The 9,623-nt window shown below is 42.4% G+C and overlaps 3 protein-coding genes across 4 annotated transcripts; 1 reads left to right on the top strand and 2 right to left on the bottom strand.

Moving 5' to 3' along the window:
• Positions 1–69: 69 nt before the first annotated feature.
• Positions 70–4,532, bottom strand: LOC113216041 (probable E3 ubiquitin-protein ligase MGRN1). The gene is made up of 12 exons (XM_026435737.2): positions 4,304–4,532; positions 3,790–3,908; positions 3,315–3,559; positions 3,046–3,233; positions 2,788–2,945; positions 2,457–2,696; positions 2,207–2,373; positions 2,007–2,127; positions 1,756–1,944; positions 1,441–1,651; positions 1,220–1,359; positions 70–1,145 (listed from the first exon to the last, which is right to left on the bottom strand). The coding sequence occupies exons 1-12, from the start codon at positions 4,389–4,391 to the stop codon at positions 888–890; spliced, it is 2,124 nt and encodes a 707-aa protein (XP_026291522.1). The 5' UTR covers positions 4,392–4,532; the 3' UTR covers positions 70–887.
• A 116-nt stretch (positions 4,533–4,648) lies between these two features.
• Positions 4,649–7,430, top strand: LOC113216042 (divergent protein kinase domain 2A-like). Of its 2 annotated transcripts, none has more exons than XM_026435739.2 (9): positions 4,649–4,875; positions 5,096–5,338; positions 5,427–5,618; positions 5,720–5,962; positions 6,048–6,175; positions 6,258–6,424; positions 6,525–6,655; positions 6,779–6,981; positions 7,068–7,430. In XM_026435739.2, exons 2-9 carry the CDS (start codon positions 5,120–5,122, stop codon positions 7,108–7,110), a joined length of 1,326 nt encoding a protein of 441 aa, XP_026291524.1. In that variant the 5' UTR covers positions 4,649–4,875; positions 5,096–5,119; the 3' UTR covers positions 7,111–7,430. The 2 variants fall into 2 exon arrangements, with proteins under 2 accessions (XP_026291524.1, XP_052120963.1); XM_052265003.1 differs by lacking the exon at positions 4,649–4,875 and adding an exon at positions 4,932–4,952.
• On the bottom strand, positions 6,926–9,388 carry LOC113216044 (arrestin homolog). The gene is made up of 7 exons (XM_026435740.2): positions 9,206–9,388; positions 8,929–9,119; positions 8,660–8,838; positions 8,291–8,584; positions 8,059–8,202; positions 7,839–7,968; positions 6,926–7,763 (listed from the first exon to the last, which is right to left on the bottom strand). The coding sequence occupies exons 1-7, from the start codon at positions 9,312–9,314 to the stop codon at positions 7,659–7,661; spliced, it is 1,152 nt and encodes a 383-aa protein (XP_026291525.1). The 5' UTR covers positions 9,315–9,388; the 3' UTR covers positions 6,926–7,658.
• Positions 9,389–9,623: the final 235 nt, after the last annotated feature.

The following is a 9,623-nucleotide window of genomic DNA, read 5'->3' as shown; positions in this document are numbered from 1 at the left end:
CTACCACAAGCAGGCAAAAAAGAGCACTATTCTTGAAGTGGAAGACATTTCTAAAAATCTGTCATGTCATACTGTCTAGTACAGAATAATATTTATTGCAGTACTAAGGTTTTGTTGTTTGTTTGATTTTTGTTCTAAAAATACTGTTTCTTATCACACCTGACAGTATGCAGGATAATATTTAAAAAATAAAATTTTAACATCTGACACGAAAACAAATGTGATGATGCTATGAAGGCAGCAACTTGGCTGTTAAGATTGACTAGGAAAGTGGTCACTTTGAGATTGGCAAGTTTGAGTATTCTTAAACTTTTCTCTTCCTCACAGAAGAATAACAATAATAATATGGTAGACTTTCTTAAGGCGGCAAAGAAAGGCTCACATTATGAATTTACAAATTTGTGCTGGAGAATCTATTAATGAGTAATACTTAACATAAGTTTATGACAACACTTTTCATGGTATGATAAAATACTTGACATAATTCATTCACAAATTTTAAACACAAAGAAGCTACTTACTCTATGCTTTCTTAATAGTTCAAGCAATTCATAGGAAAACAGGACTATAGTGAAGTGATAAGAATAATATAATAATAATACCTACAATACCTACATAATAAACAAGCAACATGTACAATACATACACAGTATTTTGATCACAATAGTTGAGTACCCCTTGACAGAGGTATTTTAAATGCAATAGAGAGCCACCACATACACTTCTAAATGCAAGTATAAACCACTTCTGGATAGGCAGTTAGATATGCTCGCTCAGAGCTGAACCGCCCTCTCCTGGCCCGCCACAGCAGACCCAGGGGCCCTGTCCTGCCCAGACAGGACCGAGCGCAGTGCTCGGTCCTGCCCGGACAGGACAGACCACATGTCTCAAAGCGGCACCGCCTTATCCTGCGAGGGCGGCACCGCATCGCCTCCGTTGTTGGCCAGCAGCTGTCTGGTGCTGCTGCTGCTGCTGTAGCTGTCGTTACTGCTGCGATTGCTAAAGTGCGAGGCAGAGGAGAGGGGTGTGCCAGGGAGAGAGCCTATCCCTGCCAAGTGACCTTCCCGAGACCCAATCCACCGCCCAGGAGTGCTCTCCACTGAAGATGGTACAGTGTTGCAGGAGATTCCAGACAAACCTCGTTCCTGAGTGAATAATTCTGATTAGAAAATGATGGACGAGTAGTATTGTGGCTGAAACTTATTCCCACAAGACATACCTTTTCATTGTTATGTAGGGGGCTAAGAATGGTGGTGGCTGGGTCCTCAGGGGTGTAGTAGTCAGAGTCATCTCCCCCAACAACGAGACCACTACAGTCTCCCTCAGTTGTTGGTCCATTTCTGATGCTATTGCTCCGACCTGCAGCACAGTGATTTCATCATCAGAATGATACCAAACCCAACACAAAGATGCTTAGGTCAGACTGACAAACAATCCTACATTGAGCTGCTGGTACAGGAGATGGTGCAGCAAATGCAGCTGCATATCCATCAACCTTGATATCTAGGTCATCAGAGCCATCCTCCACCTCCTCAATGTCCACTGTAGCGGAGACACACACGGCTGGTGAGTCCTGAGGTGAAGGATCTGTGCTGGTGGCTGCATCCAACAAAGGGGACAGCTTTTCTGCCTCACTGTCTTCATCTTGGCACTATAAAATCAGATTTAAACAATAGGCGTTATCAATAAAATAATCATTCAATTAGCAATGCAATTAATGACATGTTGATAAAAGGTAATACAAATTAATCCTACCTCATCAGTGTCCATGGCAGCTACTGCTGCAGCTGCAGCTTTTTCATTGATATGTCTTATTGTATCTCTTGGCCGCAGAGCACTCTTATCTCTAACCCCTGTACGGGCACTGTGACGACCAGATCTTGGTGATTTACCCTGTTCCTTTATGCTTTCCATTTCTCGCGCCAGAAGCACCGACATGCGGAACTGAGTTTGATATTAGTTTTACAGAAACTGGCATTAATAAAAAAAATTATGGCAATCCTTACCTCTGGAGTTGGACACGATCTAGAATCAGACACTGATCGGCTAGTTCCTTTGGCTCCTTCGCAATTATCATCCAATGTGTTATGAAGTTTATTTGATTTTGGTGTGTGTTCCAAGTTTGTTCTGAAAGTAATCACCCGACATTGTTAGAGGTGATAATACTCTCCAAAACTAAAAACCTATAAGGTTAAGTTTTACTCACCTGTTCAGAATTTCAGCTGCCTGAGTTGGGCCATCTAGATCAGGAAGATCCGGTAATGAAAGATCTTGAGATGTAACCGCAGGTATTGTTCTTGTGGTGTAAGGGCCATTTAAAGCTTCTATTAATGACACTGCTTCATAACCAGGTGGAATGTTGTCTAAGTTTCCCTGAAAGAAATTCATTATATAAGACCAGGAAACTGATAAATCTAGATTCCATTTTAAAAGACAACTTGTAGTCAGATTCTTACCTCTGCCGGTACTGACTGTAATAGACCATTCGCAGACGCCTTCTGCAAGGCTTTAATTTGAAGTAAGGCCCTAAAAGGAGCTCGGCATATGGGACAGTTATTAGCTTGGTAACGGAGGGAATCAGCACAATTGTTGCAAAGACACAGATGACGGCAGGGTAGAATCAAAGTATCTCGTACATCACTCATACATATCACACATTCTGAGCCATTGTCCTCTGTATCATCATCAGCAGTTGACTGTAAAACAGCAACCACATCAAAAATTTTAAAATATTAGCACCATAACAATAAAAAATTAACTTGACATAAATCAATGAACGTAGGTTACCTTGTTATTATCGTTGTTTTTATTTTCTATGCCATAGATTTCTTGTAACAGGTAGCAAAGACCATCAACATAAAGTTTTTGTTTGAGAGCTTTCAAGACATATGATCCATCTGAGTGACGATCTATCACAGCTATTGTAGTATGAGACTGCTTAGGCTCTAAAAATATAAAGAACCAAGATAAAAATCATATTACAGATATTTTTGCATTAATACTTCTTGTGTTACAAACAGAAAGAAAACTATGCACAGTACACACCTTCAATCCCTTCCTCAACAACACAGTGAATTGCAATTGGTATGATTTCTCTCTCTGTGTTGTAGATCAATTCACCATCATTGTACGGACTTGGATCAAAAACGTGAGACACTTGAGAAAATTGTTGATTGGCACCTCTTTTGTAATGATAGGTTTCTGAGTTCATTAATGGATCTCTTGGTGTATAACTACAAATTAATAAGGAACAAAAGGTTACTCTGTAAATAATTAAACATTTTTAAAATAATTACTGTATACAAAATACTTACACAATCCCATCAGCAGTGACTTCTTCACTGCAAAAGTAGTATATAGTGATACCACACTTGGCATCACAGTCAAACGTGAATTCAATATTGAATTGAGTTGACTTGGGAGCAACATCCCCATCAGTTTCTTCAACTTTGCCAACAGCATCAGGACACCGAACAAATCTTAAAGATTCTTTCCTTATATTTATCAGACTTTTGAGTGTCTTGGTTGGCTCATTGCCTTGAGGAGGGGGATATGGGAACTGTGAAATAAAAAATAGAAATAAAAAGGCTGAGTGTCAGTGTATCAAACATGTTTGATACATATGGGTGAGACAATTAGGCTGCATTTCAAGGGCTGAGTGGTATTTAAGTAGTTTAGGAGCTGAAGGTGGAGACTAACTTACACCAAACCAGGCGTGTAGCCAGGAGGAGGTCATTTTGGTCATGAAAATTAAGAAGTCTACTAAGGAAATTGTTCAAATTAACTCACCGCAGTTGGTCGGCTTCCCAGGAAATTCAGATCTGGATTTTCTCCAAACAGATATGCTTCTGGTTGTGGCGTATCGAATCGTTCACCCCCCATTATGAAATGACTTCCAAAGTAGTTCCCTTAAAAATAAATTAAAAAGTTAGTCATACTGCACAAAATAAGTTATAACTCTCTAACATCATTGCCATTTTAATAGACCATGTAAGCCATCCCGAGTACAGTTCAGATTTAAACATTGAGTATAATTGTCACACCTGTCACGACATTAGACAAGAGGTTCTAAATTCCACAGCACCATATCAAAAAAAGTCAAACCAGGAAGTAACATAAATAAATAAGGCATGAGATCAGGTGAGCTGGGTAAGTATAGCTCACAGACATTACAACCAACTACAAGGGGACGACAAAGATTCCGCGGAGAGTGAAAATTCACTGGGCAATAAATAAAGGAAAATACATATTCCTGATCATCATTGAAGTAAAAGCTCCAGTTCTTAGAAGCAGGTTAACCTACCGGATCTAGGAGGATATTTGTATGCGTGGTTCGAAGCAATATCCACTTCCTCCACCCCCGCGCTCGGTCTGCTCGACAGCGCCCCCATCGTCAATCAATTAAAATTATTTTCTTGAGCCAAACAACAAGCGCAGGCGTCCAGGAGGGGCTTTAAATGTTGACTTATTTTGCAGCAGAACACAACACCGAACACCAAAAGAATCCACTCCCGAGTTTCACATTGTCTGTGTTTTGTTTTTGGTTTGATTGTGAAAGTCGCCACAGGTAGCCCATGGCGCTGCAGTCGCGTAAACAAACGATGGAAGAGGCGCGAGTACACAGCACCTTTAAAAGAAATGTGTTAAAAAGTAGCTGCCGATCTAAACTACAGAAGAAAATCTGAAACTTTGTCGGAAGAAAATGCGTTAGACGATCTAACACATATATACTCTTCTTTCTTCGTTGATTCTCTTCCTAGGTCATGAGACCTCTTTTGCTAGTTCTGAAATAAAGTTAGTGAACAAGGAATGTCATGACATGACATCGGCGGATATAAACAAATTAAGCAACAGGTGTTTCTACATATGTTCGAGGTGAAATTTTAATTTATCGAGTATCAATTGTTTTTTCACTAGTTTTTAAACCATTACTTTACTCCCATTCAATAAAGGTGAAATCCGTCGGCAGTGCCTTAGAGTTAAAATGACTGCCTAACCTCTTTAAATTTATAGTTTGTCTATTTCCCCCATAGTTGTAATCATATGTATATATTTATGTCACAGTGTAACCATGGTCAATTTCTCTTTCTATCAGATTTCACTTATAATTTTATAATGAATGAAGAGGCACCAACATCACATAATGTTTGCTATTCGTGGTGTTATTCGGAAACTTGGAATACGTCGGCTTTCTTTAGGTCTAGTCCTTGGCCTGGTCTCTCTGGTGTTCTTCCAGACTTGTATTCATCCGAATGAGAGAGACATTCTTGAACTTCACAAATGCCCGGCATGCTATGGAGTTTCTCTTTGTAGTGAAATTCTCCACGGACCCTCAGAGGTAAATCACAAGCATATTTTACCGAAATCATTTACATTTATATCATTCTCATTTATCAGTTCATCATATTTTTCTCTTCTTCTATCAGATATCAATTTCCTTTGATTTTTTGGGCCGTCTTGGTGTACTAGCAAATATAATAGCCACAAAAAATGTTTTTTCTGGCCTACTGAAAGACAAAAAGGTTATAATTAAAAGACTTGGACATAGGTCAGAGTTGCAGCACTTAGACAGTAAAATTTGTCTTGCCATGGGATACCAGAAAAGCTGTGGACCTAAAGTAAGTTTTTTTGTTAACAATTATTTCTGGGGGGAAATTTTTTTCCTTACCTCTGATTGTGTATCGGTCTCTGAAACTAACAATGTAATTTCTTTCTGTAGTTAAAAGAAGTTGTTTTGAAAGTACCAAGTATTCGTGATTCTATTGAAAGACTTCTAAATGAGTCTAAGGACTTCAATGAATTTCGCTTAAGGCTTTGTCCCTCCATGGAGCATGTAGACAATCTTTTCAGCTCTACTTTGCCCAAAATTAATGGCTCTCATCATGGGAGATTAGTGAATGATGGAGCAACTGCTCATATTTGGACTCTTCTCCTCATCAACCCTGAACCGCTTTTATTACAAGTAATGCTTCTTCTAAATTTTGGAAAATATTATAAATTTGTATTTAAGGTTGGATATAACAGATGATATTTTTTTAAAAATCTAGATTATGAGAGCAGAAGATGGTTGGCCTGTTCCTCACTACTTGGGTGCTTGTGGACGCATTGCAGTTACATTACATGCTGGAGAACCCTTAACAGATTTTCTTTCTAGATCTTGGCCTGAGCGAGCTGGGTGAGTTCCGTGGTTTTTTATCATAAATATATTCATGTGCATAGGAATTTTCTATGAATCAGAAACCTAATTTTTTCTCCAGGTTATCACTACAACTTCTCCTAGCAGCTGATCGCTTTACATTTTCCCATCCTCAATTTGCATTTTATTTACTTGATATTTCATCAGATAATATTGTTGTAAATGAAAAGGGAAAGTTATCTTTTGTAGATCTGGAGCATCTGGTGGTTGTTGACCGTCACCCAACTTGTGAGCAAATAACGATGATTTCATTCATATTTCTTTATAAAATAGTTCCTGGGAAAGGGCACTAACAGGACCAATGTAAATTCTATGTTTTTACTCCCAGATATTCCTGATGCTTGGAATGAGTCTCATATTAGTGAGGTGTATGATGACTGTCCAGGTTGCAATACCTTTTCTTCTGATAGCTTGTGTCAACATCACATAAGTGACCACAACCATCATGTGATCTGTGAGGTATGAAACTTAGACAAACTACTCCTTTAGCATACATACTTGCCTAAGGGTTGGTTATATTTTAGCACCAAATAATTTCCTTTGGAATGAATCAATTAATCAGCTGGTCGTTATTCACTGTAGCAACTTCTTGGGCCTGGAATGGGAAGTAGTGGAAACTCACTACCTGGTGGTCTCTTGCACTCCATACCTCTTGATATCCAAAAACAGTATCCTCAATTGGAGGTGTTCCTAAATGAGTGTTCATCAGGCAAAGGAAAAGATCACATCCACAGTGCCCGACGCTTGCGTGATTTATTGAACATTGCTTCAAAGGAAAATCCTCTGTAAGTATTCCCTGAAGTAATTTTTATCTTGATTTATTTATTTTGTAGTTCCTGTAGAAAAATAATTTTTGACCCCTTCTTTATAGGTTTGGAGATCAAACTTTGCTGCAGACATGGAAGTATTTCTAGATTTTGTCTGAAGTAAATTCATAAATGTAATGAGAATATTTCTTTTTACATACTTAATTTTCTAGGTTGTGATATCTACTCTCTGTTTCCTACTGTTACCATTGATATATAAATGATCTCTTGTTATATATTGCAGTAGAATTAATTCTACTCCAATTTTCAGTTTCACTGTAATGATTCTTTTTCAAAAAAAGACTTATCTTTTAAACAATTGCCAATCTATGTAAATAAGTAAACTTTTTGATATCTGTTATTTTATTTATCCTATTGACTGTTCTATGTATGTAAATGTCTGTATAAATTATTTGAATGTCTTTTTAGCCGCGTACATTTCTTCTTATAAAATTAATCCAATCATCAACAGTTACATACAGTCTCCCTTTTACATAGAACATGTAACAAAAATATAAAGTTGAATGCATTTTTCCTTTTTTGTGGCACTTTTGTTTTTAGTCTTGCATTCCCAGCCGAGAACATTGTTTGTATCATCTTCCCTCTACTGAGTTAAAAAATTAAGTTATAGATCTTTATTGCATGGAAAGATTTGTCTACCCATGAGCAGCAATTTCTGCATCTGCACAGTCAATTGTGTCTTGACGGAAGCATTCAACTTCTGCTTGACTGTCAGCATGGACCAATCTCACTTTTGAAGGCTGAAAGATAAGATGGAAATTAATACTGCAGCTTGTCGGGAAGTCAGAGAAGAATGTGCTTTGTTAAATTTCTACCTTTGGATGCATAAGAACAAATGGGAGTTCTGCAGTGACTTCTCCACCAAGTGCCCCAAGGAATAGTTTCACCTTCACCGAGTACGAAACAACTATGCCAAAGGCGTCTTTTTGGTCTGGAGATGCCAACCTTGAGAGTACCAAAAAAAATATTTTTGAAAAGGTTATTTTAGCTGACTAAGGATAAATTGTCTCTCTAAAAGATGAGAATTTGACATACAGAGTAGATGAGGCCAGGTTGGTGTCCTCTCTCTTGAGCTGGCCGTCCAAGGCAATACCTCGCCGGTCCTTGTTGCAAGTGAGCGAGGGCGTGAGGTAGACCACCTTCTGTAGGGAGGAGCCTGGCTGGATGGGACACCCCTCCCTGCGGAGACATAGTCGAGTACAGAACAAACCAAACGAGCACTGCAGTAGTTCAGCTGGTCCAGCTCTAGTTGCCGACAAGCACTCACTGTGTCTCCATAGAGGCGATGGAGGAGCGGTACTGCCCGTTCTGGAAGAGCACCACGTCGACCCCCTGCTGTACCATGGCCTTGATCTTCTTCACCACCTTGTTGCTGTTGTTGCGGATGCAGACGTTGACGGCGATCTTCTCGCCGTGGTGGTACAGCTGCTTGTCCAGGGTCACCTCCAGCTCCAGCTCGCCGGGGCTCATCATGAAGTCCTTGCGCACGACGGTGCACGGCTGGCGGCCCTGCTTGGACGGCGCGTACTGCACCTTCCGGATGCCCATGGCCACGCTGCTCCTGGAGAACAAACGCGGACACGCCGTGAGCTCGCCGTCGAAGAGGCACGGGCCGGGGAAGTCCGCGGTAACCTACCTGCGGTGGCTGCGGTCCGTCTCGGTCTCCCCGACGAAGATCTTGACGTAGTACTGCACGCCGCAGGGCTCACCCTCGTCCTCGTGCCCGGGCTGCAAGGTGACGGACGCGGGGGCCGACGCGGGGACGTTGAAGGCGAAGGGCACGGCGTGGTCACCGAGCTTCTTGAGGAGCCGCTCCTGGGGGCAGGGAGGACGGAGGTGGCTTCATGGCGGGGCTGCCCTTCGTGAGGATGACGTCCAGGACGCGTGCATACTGTTCGGCCTTACCTGCAACCGAGTGCTGTTGCGGTCCACCTTCTCCGGCGGCGGGTAGATCTGCTCCGAGGCCAGGAACAGGTCCTTCTGGAAGTTGAGTCCCATGACCTCATCCTGCTCGCGGCCGTACCGGAAGGAGCACACCACCTGACCGAACACCTTGCGGCCCTGCAGGTACTCGGGGTCCACGGTGATGACGCCATCTGCACAAGGCACCACGTCGTCGTCGTCACCATCACAACCCACCACTCCTGCGACCCGGGGTACTTCAACACCAGTCAACACCCACCAATAGGCTCGACGCCCGTAATGTGGTCCACGAAGTCGCGCCTGCCGAGGTACAGGGTCACCTTCCCGTTCGGGGAGGCCTTCTTGAACACCTTGAAGTTGACCACCATGACGCCGGTCGGGGTTGGCTTTTGGTCGACAAGGGATGCGCCCGCTCACTGGCGCCGGCGCCGTGCCCGCCTTCCTTATATGCGCTTGGTCGCCCCCTCCTCGCGGAGGGTGCGCCCCGGGGGGTGGGGGTGAGTCCGCCCCCGTTGCTCCTGGCGGGCCCCCGTGGGGGGCGGACAGCGGGCGCCCACGTCGGGAGAGGCGAAACGTAACCGAGTAAATGCGCGGGACGGGGAGCCTGCGGGGCTTCCTGTAATCCAGTTTGTGTGGTTGACGCGCTGGTGCGGGCCCCTCCGGTGACCCCCCCCCCC

The sequence above is a fragment of the Frankliniella occidentalis genome, unplaced genomic scaffold, assembly GCF_000697945.3.
Source record: "Frankliniella occidentalis isolate FOCC.00 unplaced genomic scaffold, Focc_3.1 Scaffold23, whole genome shotgun sequence".
Classification (NCBI taxonomy): domain Eukaryota; kingdom Metazoa; phylum Arthropoda; class Insecta; order Thysanoptera; family Thripidae; genus Frankliniella; species Frankliniella occidentalis.
The sequence above is the reverse complement of the archived record's forward strand: the minus strand, read 5'-3'. Positions and strand labels throughout refer to the sequence as shown.

Excerpts from the sequence above, each read along its gene's own strand:
- LOC113216041 (XM_026435737.2), bottom strand. The coding sequence starts at position 4,391 with ATGGGGGCGCTGTCGAGCAGACCGAGCGCGGGGGTGGAGGAAGTGGAT. Across the intron at positions 3,909-4,303 it reads CAAATATCCTCCTAGATCCG|GGAACTACTTTGGAAGTCAT; the intron begins GTAGGTTAACCT and ends TTTATTTTTAAG. Across the intron at positions 2,374-2,456 it reads TACAGTCAGTACCGGCAGAG|GGAAACTTAGACAACATTCC; the intron begins GTAAGAATCTGA and ends AATTTCTTTCAG.
- LOC113216042 (XM_026435739.2), top strand. The coding sequence starts at position 5,120 with ATGAAGAGGCACCAACATCACATAATGTTTGCTATTCGTGGTGTTATT. Across the intron at positions 5,339-5,426 it reads TTCTCCACGGACCCTCAGAG|ATATCAATTTCCTTTGATTT; the intron begins GTAAATCACAAG and ends TTCTTCTATCAG. Across the intron at positions 6,656-6,778 it reads ACCATCATGTGATCTGTGAG|CAACTTCTTGGGCCTGGAAT; the intron begins GTATGAAACTTA and ends TATTCACTGTAG.
- LOC113216044 (XM_026435740.2), bottom strand. The coding sequence starts at position 9,314 with ATGGTGGTCAACTTCAAGGTGTTCAAGAAGGCCTCCCCGAACGGGAAG. Across the intron at positions 9,120-9,205 it reads TACGGGCGTCGAGCCTATTG|ATGGCGTCATCACCGTGGAC; the intron begins GTGGGTGTTGAC and ends TGCCTTGTGCAG. Across the intron at positions 8,839-8,928 it reads GCAACAGCACTCGGTTGCAG|GAGCGGCTCCTCAAGAAGCT; the intron begins GTAAGGCCGAAC and ends CCCTGCCCCCAG.